This window comes from Oryzias latipes, chromosome 13 (genome assembly GCF_002234675.1).
Source record: "Oryzias latipes chromosome 13, ASM223467v1".
NCBI classification, from domain to species: domain Eukaryota; kingdom Metazoa; phylum Chordata; class Actinopteri; order Beloniformes; family Adrianichthyidae; genus Oryzias; species Oryzias latipes.
Window position 1 is genome coordinate 8,927,765 of NC_019871.2, and position 14,040 is coordinate 8,941,804.

At 38.7% G+C, this 14,040-nt stretch overlaps 3 protein-coding genes across 3 annotated transcripts; 2 read left to right on the top strand and 1 right to left on the bottom strand.

The window, feature by feature from the left end:
• Window positions 1-1,533: 1,533 nt before the first annotated feature.
• LOC101158547 (olfactory receptor 146-like) lies at window positions 1,534-2,761 on the top strand. Its single transcript, XM_004075553.2, has one exon. It carries the CDS (start codon window positions 1,534-1,536, stop codon window positions 2,467-2,469), a length of 936 nt encoding a protein of 311 aa, XP_004075601.1. The 3' UTR covers window positions 2,470-2,761.
• A 1,274-nt stretch (window positions 2,762-4,035) lies between these two features.
• On the bottom strand, window positions 4,036-9,200 carry LOC101158786 (neuronal acetylcholine receptor subunit alpha-9-like). The gene is made up of 5 exons (XM_004075554.4): window positions 9,108-9,200; window positions 8,046-8,191; window positions 7,773-7,927; window positions 4,945-5,477; window positions 4,036-4,868 (listed from the first exon to the last, which is right to left on the bottom strand). Exons 1-5 carry the CDS (start codon window positions 9,178-9,180, stop codon window positions 4,177-4,179), a joined length of 1,599 nt encoding a protein of 532 aa, XP_004075602.2. The 5' UTR covers window positions 9,181-9,200; the 3' UTR covers window positions 4,036-4,176.
• A 417-nt stretch (window positions 9,201-9,617) lies between these two features.
• On the top strand, window positions 9,618-13,499 carry LOC101159033 (post-GPI attachment to proteins factor 2). The gene is made up of 6 exons (XM_004075555.4): window positions 9,618-9,866; window positions 9,959-10,132; window positions 10,285-10,534; window positions 11,783-11,889; window positions 11,966-12,074; window positions 12,178-13,499. Exons 2-6 carry the CDS (start codon window positions 9,965-9,967, stop codon window positions 12,306-12,308), a joined length of 765 nt encoding a protein of 254 aa, XP_004075603.1. The 5' UTR covers window positions 9,618-9,866; window positions 9,959-9,964; the 3' UTR covers window positions 12,309-13,499.
• Window positions 13,500-14,040: the final 541 nt, after the last annotated feature.

Sequence of the window (14,040 nt, forward strand, 5' to 3'; positions counted from 1 at the left end):
GTAAATCTTCATACAGCTTTTATGATGTTGGTCTAAATATTACTCTTTTGCTTGACCCAGTTTGAAACTATTGTGGCAGGTTTAGCTCTTCCTTTATTTGACACATGGAGAGTGGCTTTCTAAGCATAAGATTGTTCATGATTTTTTTGTTGGGTTTATTCAGTAAAATAGCAACATTAAAAAAAAAAATAGCATTAAGGCAGCTTGCATTTAAAGTTAACTAAAAAATAGCTAATTTGCACATGGATTTAATGATTTTTGAGGTCTTTACTTAATCACTACAGCCATTTATTAAAAAGGACATGGGGAAAAAAACTTTACTTTTTTTTAAAGATTTTTTACACTTAAGTAAATTTTAGATTCTGAAAGCAGCAAATAATAAGAAGCAGTTGTTTTGTATTTCAGGAAATCCAAAATATCCAATGGGATATTTGGGATGGTTCAGAAATCTGCATTGTTTAAACCAAATTACATTTAATCTATACATAAATATGACAGATAGGCAGGGAGTAGATTTGTCCCAGTTTACATTTGACAAAATTATTTTATTGTTAAAAGTTTTTCATGTTGAGTTTAGTCCCTTCACTTTTTGTGTCCCAATCCTTTTTTAAATATTTTTGTGCATAACTATATTCCATCTAACTATAAGAAACTGTCTAAGCAGCATCCCAAGAATTTGAAATGAAACTAGGTAAGTGTATTTGTACACACATTATTTATGAACACATGTTGTCGAAAGTCTGATTGAAAAAGTCGCTGATTTTCAATATAATTTTATGCAATTAACTATTAATAACTTTGACTTAGTTTTAAATGAAAAATAACTGGCTTTAATTGTTTTTCCTTTCTGATTAGTCACTAAACCCAATTTATTATGATCCTATAATCAACTGCCTTCTGCCAGAAAATATAATAACTTCACTAGCTTTAATCTTACAACCTATCTTATCCTATAGATATCACACATTTTGAATTATTTATATTTAAAAAAAACAGTCTTGTTTCATTTTTACAAATCAACAACTTTATACTGGAAATGTATTTGCTGCTTTATTATCTATGCTAAAAACCACTAAATACATAAATGTTCAGCCTTAATCATGGGACAGACTTTAAAAAGTCTGTTTGTTAAGATCTCAAAGGTTCTCTCTTGTAAAAAAAAAAAAAAAAAAAGGAAAGGAAACCAGAATCTGACTGGTAACGCAGGAATCCCTCCTTCATTGGAATGCTATATAACCGTACTGACGCTCAACACAGAGGCTTTGTTCTCGGTGTTGTTGACTCCATGCACACATGTTCAAAGAAAAGGTGCGTGCGATCTATAACAAACCTTTTTACTATAGTCAAAGTGGGGCAGGCAGGATTTGAATTTCCGCTGCCAACAACTTGCAAATGAGAAAAAGACATCAGTTTTATTTTAAAATAATCAGCTTGTGTTTAAGTGAACTTGTTTTTAGCATTTTTGTCTGTATTCCATACTTGAGAAGACTCTTTATTTTTTCTTTTGCAGATATTTTAACCAACGAAAAAACAATGGAGGAAAACACATCCGTTGTGGGAGACACTTTGGAGATCCAGGGCTTTGACATTTCTCCAGAGTTGACGTTTCCTCTGTTTTTCCTCCTTCTGTTTGTTTACTGCTCTTTGCTTTTGTCTAACCTCGGCGTTCTGGCAGTCATCATCTCTGAAAAGAGCTTGCACCAGCCCATGTACCTTCTTTTTTGCAACCTGTCAGTCAATGACCTGATCGGTAACACAGTCCTGCTGCCTCAGTTGATGGCTCATATCCTCTCTACAGAGCGCTTCATCACATATAGCCAGTGTGTGGTTCAAGCTTTCTACAGCCACACCTTTGGATCTGCATCACACATGATCCTTGTCATCATGGCCATTGACAGATATGTGGCCATCTGTCACCCACTGAGGTACAGCTCGATAATGACTACCAGAGCTGTTATTGGCCTGTCGGTGGTTGCATGGGGGTTTTCTTTGGTGCTCGTGTCTGTGCTGATAGGTCTCACCGTGAGGTTGACCCGTTGCAGGTCAGTTTTGCAAAACGCCTATTGTGACAATGCTTCTTTGTTCAAGCTCTCCTGCGAGAACGTGTCCGTCAACAACATCTATGGACTCTTTTTCACTGTACTGCTGTTCACGTGTTCTATGGGAGGAATACTTCTCACATATGTTAGGATAGCTGTCATTTGTTGGATGAGGAAAAACAAAGAGTTGAACAGTCGAGCGCTGCAAACCTGTGCAAGCCACCTGGTTCTTTATCTAATCATGCTGTGGTCAGGGTTTCTGACCATCATCCTTCACCGTTTCCCAAATTATCCGGATCTAAGGAAGATTGCCTACATTTTATTTCATGTTGTTCCTGGCAACCTAAATCCTATTATTTATGGAATGCAGACAACATCATTGAGGCAAAAAATTACTCAGCTACTAAGGAAAATGGTTTTTACTTTTTAGTTTTCTGACAAATACACGAACAGCATCCCTGAAGTCATCTTCACGCAGTGCACTGAGTTAAAAAAAACAAACGGTTTCTTCAAAGTCCCGTTTAGAATGTATTTAGGATGCCACAATTGCCAATAAAAGAACTGAACCTTATGTTATGTTATTGAACCCAATCATGGAAAAAGTGAATTGTTGCCTTTTTCAGGCCACAGACCGGTTTAATGTCAGACAATATATTCACAGACCGTTATAAACCGGGCCAAAGTTTGCGTTTCATCTTTTTAGGCTTCCAGTTTCTAAAAAAGAAAAAAAAGAAAAACTGCTTTTCAAATTGAAATGCTACTACAAGAAATTTAGTATAAAAATTTCGGAAAAAGTTAGTAGATTTTTTTTTTACAGATGACAAAGATTCAATGAAAAAGAGTTGTTTGTGATTTGTAAAAAAAATCCATAAAAGCATTATTACAGGTTTTTTTTCCAAAGAACACCATTATAAAACTGAAAACCTTAACTCAAGTCTCAGATAATCTTTCAGGGCAAAATGATTTATCATGTTTGCTTTTTACATAAATCCCAATTGACTGTCTATTTTTAACAGAGGAATTTTTTTTTCCAAGTTTCTTAACAGATGTCTGCATATAATTATCCCTTGCTGTAGAAAAATTCATAAATGTCCTTTTTACAAGTTTCCACACATCAGAAACAACTTTATCTGATTGAATCTTCATTCACTGCGGCCCAGTACCAAGTGGCTCACAGACCGGTACCACTGAATTCTTGCACCGGTACATATGTAAACACATTTTTACATTAAAATATGTATGTTGTGCTAAATTTAAGAAGAACTTGTATTGTTTTATTACATTACAATTAAAGTTTTTTGTCATTCTTACTTGCCTATTATCAAATTAAAATAAAAGATTATTCGGAATTATTTATTTTTCATTGTTGTTTTGTAAAACACATCATATATCAAAACCCAAACAAAACTGTGACCAAAAATAATTGAGGTTTTAATAAAGTCCTAGGGAAAGTAAATTGTTGCATTCCTAATATTTATGCAGAGTAATGAATAATTTAACAGACTGAAAAAAATACCTGGTAAATGCTTGTTGTCATATTATTGATGAACTTGATGCCAGATATTTTTCCTTTAATGTAGTTTTATGCGATGGCAATAGAGCCGGTTGCTGTTTTATCTCATTCATCTTCTTCCGTTTGTTCCCTTTCGGGGTCACAGGGCTGCTGGAGCCTATCCTGGCCACTTGTGGGCAAAGGCTGTTGCAGGGTAGAGTGTCCACAATCACACACCCACACACTCTCACATTCACACCTAGGGACAATTTAGATTAACCAATTAACCTATGAAGCATGTTTTTGGATGGTGGGAGAAAACCCACGCATGAACGGGGAGAACATGCAAACTCCACACAGAAAGGTCCCCTGTTGATGTTCTGGTTCAGGTCCCCCAGCTTGAACTGAGGGCCTTCTTGCTGTAAGGCAAGAGCGCTAACCACTGCGCCACCGTGCAGCCCTGTTTTATTTTTATTTATTAAAACCAGAAAACACTTTCAGACAACCAAGTTAAGGAAAACTTTATTGATTAGACAATAGATTTTTAAATGCTGGGAAAACAATGTTCTTCATGTTGATTAATCACTTTTTATAACACCGTTATAACCGTTTATAACACTATTAGCCTGATTATGAAATGAGAATTTAGACAGCCTTTCCCATGATGAGAAGGCTCATAAAAAATACTAATATAAAAAACATCCACATGAAGAAACGATCTAGCACTTTGGCTACTTTTTTCCATTCCCCTGTCCTTTTCTGCGTGGCCCTCTGGTCTCTATAGTAGTTGGCAATGTATTCAATATCACGCAGCAGCAGATGCTCGTCACTGTGTCTTCTGCAGAACACATCTCCATCTTTTTTCTCTTCGTCGCTCACTCCCCCTTTCCTGCGTCTCGTGTGAGCACCTGAATCTTCACAGTCTAGACTCATGAAGACGCCACTCTGCCAAGGACAGTTGTTGGTTTGGTTCTTCCTAACTGAGCTTGATAGACTGGTTAACTGATCGAGATCTTCCTTTCCTTCAGTGATGATGGAACCTGCTGTCTCCTGGCCTCCATCTGCTTTGGAAACGCTCTCCTCCCTGCCTGACCCCACCTGCCCATTCATGGGGCTGTTTTTTGCACACGGAGCTTCATGCTTCTCCGGCTGTGACATCATGCAGTTTTCACCAACTTCATACACAAAGCACACCCTGGCCATGTACTGCAAAATAACCTTTTTGGCCCACTTGGGAACAGGCTTTGCGTCGGGCCCACAGTGGTGAATATTCATGATGAAGATGGTCAGAGCTGTGGAGGCTGTGATCATGGTCATCGTGGCAATGTAGTATTTCCCTGTTGAAGTACATGAGTCAGAAATTAAGCAGAACATGAAATCAGTAACAGAAATGTCTGCTTTTTCAATTCTCACCAATAAGCGGAACATTCTCTGAAGGTGGCATGATCTCTGCAACCAACAGTTGAAAAACGGTGAGTGCCAGCATTACGGTGACACCCAAAGATACCTTCTCCCCGGAGTCAGCTGGTAGGTAGAAGCCCAATGGAGCCAGAAAAGAGATCATTACACACGGTATCAGAAGGTTGAAAACATAAAAGGAGGCCCGTCTCTTTAGTTTTAATGTAAAGGTCACATCTGGGTACGGGTCAGCACAGCAGCCATACAGAACAATGTTCTTCTTCGCCGGCATGCCAAGCACCTCCCACTCCACATTCTCCACCAAGTCAGCCAGGTCAGCACTCTCCATGGCGTTCTGGATGTCGAGCTGGTTACCGTTGTATGTCCAGGAGCCGTAAGTAAATCTACACTGCTGGGCGTCAAATGGAAAGAAAGATACGTCCACTTTGCATGAACTCTTGGTGATATATGGAGAATCCCACATCATCTGGCCGTCGTGCCGGATTACCACGTTAGTGTCCATGGGACCGGTGAAGCGATCATCTGCACTGAACAAGACAGACAACCGGTTTCACAAAACTACATTAGCCTCACGGCAAATCTCCGTCCGTTGGCATGCCCATGCAACCTTAACCCATTACTTCAAAGAAATGAGAGGAACAGGAGAGGAACTGTAGAAAAAACATGACAGCTTACAAGGGAAACACTCTCCACCTGTGTGCAAAATGAACCATCAAGGAACCTTACATGAGATAAATTGAAGATGAATGGATAATGTAATAATAAACCTAGAGTTATTCTTCATGTCACTTTTGTGCCATGATGAGACATTTAGCCTCAAAGAAGTTAACCAAGTAACACAGCCAGCTTAAGGGTTAAATGTAACTAACTTTACTTTCTTTTCCAACTATTCTCTTGGCTGAGTAGCTCGGTTGGTAAGGTGATGGACTAAAGGCCCGTACACACCGGGACAAATATTCGCCAGCCGTTATTCGCCAGCGTTTTTCAAGACGTTTTTGTGTTCACACCCAGGTGATTTTCGCTGACGATGAGCTGAGCGAACATGCAATTTCATTCCCTGACATTAGATGGCGCTTAATGTAAAACAGAAATACCCCTGTACACAAGGTGGCGCTGCGCAACTTTACGCTTCTTAAAGTCGCTTTTCACTCAGAAGAAGAGAGCAGGTATTTACGCGTTTGTCAGAATCAAACAAAGAAAACAAGAATATTTCCAGCACCAGTAGCTCCAGTTCCAGCGATGAAGAAATTATTGTTCTGTTGAATGATGAAAGACGCCGGAAAAGACGTCGATTTTGGTGACATCCCATAGTTACGAGAAGAAAAGAACATGGGGAGTTTTATCGACTGGTACAAGAGCTGAAAATGTATCATGAGCGTTTTCGGGGATATTGTAGAATGTCCATCAGTGAGTGCATCTTCTTCGTCTTATTTCTTCGCGGCAGTGTAGACGCTACTTGGCGTATATCTTCTTCGCCGTGACGTATGTGTCCTCAGCAAGACAGTTTTGTGTTTGAGCGCCCCCAAGTTGTGTTTTACTGTAACTTCAGAAGCTCCAGACACGTGTGCAAAAGCGCCATTCTCATTGGTCGTATAGTTTTCGACGCAGCGCGTCAAACCAAAAAAATGAACCCGAGGTGTTTTTTAAAAAATGAGGCTTTTACGCGTGGCGTTTTTTGCGTCGGTGTGCACACTCACATTGGTGCACTTTGTTTAGTCACGAGGCGTTAAACGTCGGCGAATATCACGCGCGAAATTCGTCCCGGTGTGTTCGGACCTTAACACGCAGGAAACCAGGGTTAGATTCTTGGAGGGCAATGAACAATGGCAAATACAATGGCAATTACCATATAAATGCAATTACATATCTTCTGATTTTGCATATCAATGGCGGGCAAATAACATCACCCAGTGAGGGCCCTTGGGCAAGACCCTTAATGCTACTGCCTTCCGGGCGTGGGTCTCCTGCAGCTCACTGGGTCAAATGCGGAGAACAAATTTTGCACACCTAGGTGTGTGACAGCTAGTGGGACTTTAACTTGACTTTAACTTTAAAAAATGTGATGCAGATGCTGTGTGGTTCCTCATCTCCTACAGTAGGTCTCCTCTGTCTGACTCCTACTATTGAACAAAAATAACAAAGGATATGAGTATGGATATATTTATACTTTCATAATTTAAAAAAAATGATCAAGCAAATTAATTTCAGAGATTTTTTCTAAATCCCTCAGTAAAATTCAAGTAACACAACAACCATTGTTTTATTTATATGATTCTCTTGAAAAAAAAATTCTGTTTTTAATTGAAATCAAGAGGCATACTTATTTTTTTTAAAGACCCACAGAAAAAATAATAAAACCAACAGTTCCATGGATAAGGAAGCCTAACAAGATAGCCGTTAAAAAAAAAAAATCCATGGAATGATTGGTTATTGTATATTTTTAAAGCTGATTTAAGACACGGGTCGAAACCAACCATTGTTTTATTTATATGATTCTCTTGAAATTACTTTTTTTCTGTTTTTAATTGAAATCAAGAGGCATACTTATTTTTTTTAAAGACCCACAGAAAAAATAATAAAACCAACATTTCCATGGATAAGGAAGCCTAACAAGATAGCCGTTAAATAAAAAAATACATTGAATGATTGGTTATTGTATATTTTTAAAGCTGATTTAAGACACGGGTCGAAACCGGCCTGTTAACATTGTGTATGGTAACAGAAAGCTAACACAGGAGGAAGGTTAAGGAATATTCAGCTCATAACTTCAGAGGAAATTTTAAACAATGGCTGGAAAACAAACTAACCCAAATGAGACCTACCTGTTATACAGAACTATATCTGGTCTCCACACGTAGCTACCTGGTATACGGATGGTATCAAGCCCATCGAAATCCTCTTTATTCCACTTGAGATGGGCATCAAACCAAACTTGCCGAATCCATAAATATGCAGTCAAGATTTGGTTTCTCTCATCCTGAAAAAGACAAAAAAAGTCTTAATATAATAGAACAGGAAACTAGACAGGAAGATGTCATTTTGATGTGAATGACTGCATCAACTTTTGCATGGATTTGCGTGTGCTGTGGTGTTACCATGTCAATGATTTGTGAGAGTGTGACCTGCAAGGTCACGTTAAGGATGATGTTTGTGTCCTCCACAGGTATGAGTGCCTTAGTGTAGTTTGACATCAGATCAGTCAGGAGCTTCTTAGCATATTTTGCACGTGCACACCAACAGGCTACAACCACAAGAGAAGAAATACATGTAGTCATGTTAAACAAATGGACACATAAACGTTTAGTGTTCAAGTCATTAAAAAAAATGTTGCTTTTCTTGACCGCAGAGCCAGAGTAGAGGGTCCTGCAGAGTTGGGTTAGGTAGAAATGTGACACAAACAGTGAAAAGCATGACAGATGGCAGGGAGAAAAAATAAAACACAAATCTCTGAGAAGAGATCATCTGCCTGTGACACAAGCTGCTGTGTATGTGCTGGGTAACATGTTCGCTTTGAGTGATGGGCGGAAACACAGACAATGTCAATCAAATGAACTGAAACACTGAGTTCAATCATCTGAAAGCAAATTAAACAGGGATTATAATCCATGAACAGTGTATTACATCATATGATCTATTAATTCCATCTTGTTTTTTTTTAACAAATTAAGTTAGGATTTTGTACTTGTGTTCATAGTTTTGTCACACAAATTCAGTCTGAACATTTTTTTTTCAAAGAAGCTAGAATTTAAATCATTGCGATCACTACGCCTACTAAACAAAATTGAATGTTTAGCAGTTAAATAATGCTCACATCTTCTTTTCTTCTTCTCATTTTTTCATTGAGCGTCCTTTCAGCTGTGGATGTGTAAAGCCCAGATGTTATACTCTAATAATTGTAGTCACTGGGCATGGGGATGGGGCGGGCATGCCTGTGGGATCAGAGGAAAATCCCAAAACAAGTGCATGGTCATAAGTGTACAGATCCTCTGCAACAGTCTCTGTGAATGAGCAAACTGAGAACAATGTGGAATCTATTCAGTTCACATTCAATGAACTGGGGAAGTGTGACTCTCACAACCAGTTAAAGAAAAGAAAAGAAAAAACTTAACTTAAGTTTTGGTCATTATTTCAAACATTAAATAAAGATATAAACTTACTCGGCATGACAATGACGCACAGAAACCAGCAAAACACAATTGTCCATCTTCTCATTTTTATGCAGCAAAGCATTTTATTTTACAAAAAGCAATGGATTTACAGAATCAACCCGTGTATAGGAAAGAATGTGCTGCAAGAGTGTACGGACGTCTGATCCCATCGAACGCGTTGACGGGGGGAAATGGGCGGGGCTTTGGGACGACGGTGCGCGCTTTAAGACTGTCATTACGCACGCAAGCATGCCATTACTATACCCAACAATAAAACAGCAATACAATACATATATAAGGTATTTATGATTGAATGATACAACTCTAGCTTTTGTTTCAGCACCAAGGAGAGCGCGCGGCTTCAGACAGACACGTGGTCTTTGCGCTCTCATCCCGCAGTTAACGGGTCTTCAATAGCTTGCGTGTCTTATTTTGCACTTGAGCTATGTGTTGTAAAGTTTATGAGTCCCTGCAACATCATTACTCATAACTGTACATTATTTTTCTTCCAGGTGCTTGGATCACCCCCTCCCCCCCTCCATCCTCCTCCTCTTCCTCCGCCTCCTCCTCTTCCTCCGCATCCGCATTTTGTCATCAGCTGATTCCATTCCCCTTAAAAAAATGTTGACGATCTGAAGATCTCGGAAAAATGGAACAATTCGTTTTCTCTTCACTAATCCTGCAGGATCTGGAATATTCTAATAGACGATGCATTGATTCGGCGTTTTCGTTGTAAAGAACGCGCGGCTGGGGTTCACAGCAAACTGGGTGAGATAAGCAGACTAGGTTCGCATTTCTTACTTCCAAACACCCTTGATCTGTATAACAAACTTGATTTAGAAATATTTTCTGCCTTTCAGTCAAAAATGCTTCAAGGCTCGGGTGTTTTGCTGCAGGAGAGGCCTCTGGACATCAAGGTGTCATTTAGTGCATGTGCTTTGGGAACTGTGTCCCTGCCACTGCTTGGACTAATAGCATGTGTTGTCATATCCTCCATCTTTCATTTTGAAGATGCTACCGGCACACATTGCCAGGTAATTTACAAGAAAAACCCCAAAGCTCTGAAGACATGATTTTCATGGAGATTTGGTCGACTGTAGCTGTTTTTTTCTGTAAAGGTTTCATTCTTTTTGATTTTTGCCATAGTTTATACATGTATACAGTTTCCCATTCTTGTATTTTCCAGGTTCCCAACTACCTGCCATCTATCAGTGCGGCAATAAGCTTAAGTCCTGAGTGTTACATTTGGCGTTTCTGCATTGGACTTCACTCAGCACCAAGGCTCATGGTGGCCTTCACCTATTTCAGATTTTACAAGATCTGCTTTGACACCAGGTTCCCTGAGAGCCCACTGAGCTGCTTGAACCTGGCCTTTTCCATCTTCGAGAACATCGGTCTCCTGCTCCTCACTTATGTGTCATCCAGTGAGACGTACTGTGAGTCATCAGGATTGTCTTCACATCCTTGGAGAGTAGAAGAATTTGGGAATTTTAGATACTAGCTGATGAGTGATGATGAGTTTTGGATATATAATTTGCTAATTTCCCATGCAAAATCTTGATCACCAATTTGGAAAAATCAGGAACTGTAAAGTGTGGACTAACTTAGAAGTCGGCGGATTGATTTCAAAAGTTTTCTTTAATGTTTTAAAACATATTTATTAAAATACTTTTGATGATATAGTATTCTATCTTATAGTGTGGTGGTCTTTCAGGAATGCTGTTTCAGAGTGGGATGGATCTCCAGGTCCACCACATATAGTATACGAAAAAGTAAAAATTTATAATTACTAAAAATAATTGGCTTTTACTTTTACTGGTCTTTCCCAACATAAAGGTTTGTTGTAAATTTCTGTTTTTTGCAAACTTTATTGAGTTTTGTCAAATAAATTTGTTCTTTATTTCTGGGTTAAAATAATTTTAAAACAGTAGGGTTTTTGAGATATCTCCTGTATTCTGATAAGTGCAGTTTTGGATGAAAGCAAAACACAGTAGACTTCAAAGAGCAAAGATATGCAGGAAGATTCAGGCTTGTTTCATTTTTTTTTTTTACTTCTTCATTCTTTAGGAAAATGATTAATTGATGAAATTAAAATAATTTGTAAATACTTCCTTAAAAGCATTAAGTGTCATTATACCTTTTTATAATTGGTAATTAATTTCAATTTGTGAATGGCAGACATAAAATAAAAAAGAATTGCCACGTTTTTTTTCCTTATCAAATGATAAAAACTCAATCCAAACAAACAACGAAAGGAGAATGTTCAGACTGTTATCTCCAACAAGTGAAGAGTGTATGCAGCCATGCAGATTTTTATCACATATGTTTTTGAGTCAGCGAGCCCTCAGAGAGAGCGGTAGAATTATAAGACAAGCACATGTCACCTTTGAGATATCATCTGAACATGAACTTGAACAAACAGCACCAAAACAAACCACCATTGTGATGTGTGAAAGAAACTACAAAAAAGGTTTTTGGCAAGAAGTCATCCAACCTTGTATAGAGTTTGATATGGGCTGGTCATGGTAAAATATGTATGGTTTTGAGTTTGCTATGTCCACAATGAAAGAAAAAGTTGTTTGCATGTGAACTGTTAAAACTGTTCATTTTGATTAGATAAATATCGCTAACAACGCTGATCTGAGCATGTTTTCTACTTTCTGTTTGTCTGATTTGCTTTTCAGTTGTGCACAAAGAAGGCTTTGTCCTGTTCATTGTGAGTTCCCTCACCTACATGCTGATAACCTGCCGTTTATGGAAGTCTGTTAAGAGGTATTCCTTAAATCCTGAGGTAAGACATAACACATAAATATATTCAACTGAAAACTGCCCTTAGACCGTTTAAATGTATTATTTCTTTGTTACAGGATGCAAAATCCCACCACTGGAAAGTACGTCTGCTGCTTCTCAACCTCTGCTTCTATGGCTTTGCTGGATTTTTTTACTGGAAGCACAATGTGTACTGTGAGTCAGGAAGTGAGTACCATCTCAGTTCTTTTATAAGCCCCATGACCTTAAATTTATGGGACAAAGTCCTACTCCATGCAAAACTTTTATACATGTCTCCTTGTGTTGGCAGGTTACACTTTTTTTGCCCTGTTTGAATATCTGGTGGTCATCTCCAACATGGCCTTCCACCTTACGGCTATGTGGGACTTTAAGAGCCAGGAGATTGTGATTGTTTCCTCGTCAGATAACAAAAACTTCTGACCAAAGCCCAGTAGGCTGGATGCTCGGTATCCAGCTGCTGAGTCACCTGATCACAGCAACTGCTCAGCTCAAGAAGAGGAGGATGGGAAGGAAGACCTGTTCCACATATCTCCATGACAGCACGCTTCTCTTGATGCTTGTCAGGACACATGAATAACACATACACTTGTTGGATGTTTTTAAATTCAATGCAATAATTTGCAGCACATGCAAATAACGATGTGAACTATTATAGGAGTATTAAATGTAAGCCCATGGCTGATAGTGGAAAGTCGGTCAAGCAGCAGGACATTTGCCTGAAGCACCAAAAAAATCTGCATCCTCATAGATCTTCGTGTGATTTAGCCTTTGGAAACCATGCATTCATAGTTTGGACTTCAGTAAAATGTTGAGAGGCAAATGTTTTGCAGAGGCGCGCACAAAGCTGAGAAGCCTTATTGTGAAGAAAAATGGGTAAAAAAAAAAACAATGAGTGGAGGATGCATGATGAGGAGAAGTGTGACCACATGACCAGATGTGTGTTAGAAATTACATTGAGATACTTTAGATATGAGCATTTAATTGTGATCAATTGTTTTTTTCTATTACTAAATTGCATTACATGTTAAATGTAACCTAGAAATTCATACATGTATTTACAAAATCACAATTACAAAATACATTTTCAAGTTTAATTGAAAATTCAAGTTTCAAAGGGTTGAAGACAGAAAATGACCACAAAAATAGTTTATTCTGTTTTTTTAAAAAAAGATTGAAATATGATTCAAATTCAAATTTAAAATATGATTTTCCAATGGTTCTATCTTCTTGTTATTATTTATTTATCTTTTTGTGAGAAAATCTGGGTCCTGAACCATCAAACCAGGTGACCAGCTCAGTGGCCTCGAGGTAGAGTGTCCGCTCTGAGACTGGTTGGCCAGCAGTTCAAATCAAATCCAGAAAATGGGATCCATTTGGGACAGTCAGCAAAGTTGGATTGGAGGGGGGGGGGGGGGGGGTTAAACCACCAAAAGGTTCCTGGCTGTGTCTGTAGCTCACCTCTCCCCCAGTGGTCAAATGCAGAGAACACAGCTGATGAGACATTAAGTTTTCTGTGTGTATTTGTTTGTAATAATGGATTGGATTTATCTGTGCTTTTCCAGACGCTCAAAGCGCTTACAGTGTGTCCATTATTCATTCACTCCTCATTCATACTTGGGGATGGTAAGCTACTGATGTAGCTACAGCTGCCCTGGGGCAGACTGACAGAGGCGTGACTGCCAGTTCACGCCTACGGCCCCTCTGACCATTCATGCACATTTACACACCAGTGGAGCCACACTGGAGGCAAGGATGGTGAAGTGTCTTGCCCAAGGACACAACGACAGTTGGCTGGGGGGAGCGGGGATGGAACCACCGACCCTTTGGACGACCTGCTCAACCGCCTGAGCCACAAACTAACTACTGTTAGTTTAGCAAAATGAACAAACTTATAATTGCAAACTTTAACCTGGTCAAAATGTTTATTGTCATTAAAAAAAAAACTCACTGTCATTATCAAATGTATCGCTGGAGCTTTTTTAAGGTGGATCTGCTGACATAAATGTGGTTCTTAATATTGCTGATATTTTTTTTTCTTTGTGCCCACACCTTTAGTGATAACCAATAGCAAGAAGAAAATGCTAAATGTTGTTCATTAAGTATCAAGTCTGATGATTTAATAAGCCATTCCAGCGAACATTTTACTGTGTTT

Excerpts from the sequence above, each read along its gene's own strand:
- LOC101158547 (XM_004075553.2), top strand. The coding sequence starts at position 1,534 with ATGGAGGAAAACACATCCGTTGTGGGAGACACTTTGGAGATCCAGGGC.
- LOC101158786 (XM_004075554.4), bottom strand. The coding sequence starts at position 9,180 with ATGCTTTGCTGCATAAAAATGAGAAGATGGACAATTGTGTTTTGCTGG. Across the intron at positions 8,192-9,107 it reads GTGCGTCATTGTCATGCCGA|CCTGTTGGTGTGCACGTGCA; the intron begins GTAAGTTTATAT and ends TTGTGGTTGTAG. Across the intron at positions 7,928-8,045 it reads TCTCACAAATCATTGACATG|GATGAGAGAAACCAAATCTT; the intron begins GTAACACCACAG and ends TGTCTTTTTCAG.
- LOC101159033 (XM_004075555.4), top strand. The coding sequence starts at position 9,965 with ATGCTTCAAGGCTCGGGTGTTTTGCTGCAGGAGAGGCCTCTGGACATC. Across the intron at positions 10,133-10,284 it reads CTACCGGCACACATTGCCAG|GTTCCCAACTACCTGCCATC; the intron begins GTAATTTACAAG and ends TGTATTTTCCAG. Across the intron at positions 11,890-11,965 it reads GGTATTCCTTAAATCCTGAG|GATGCAAAATCCCACCACTG; the intron begins GTAAGACATAAC and ends TCTTTGTTACAG.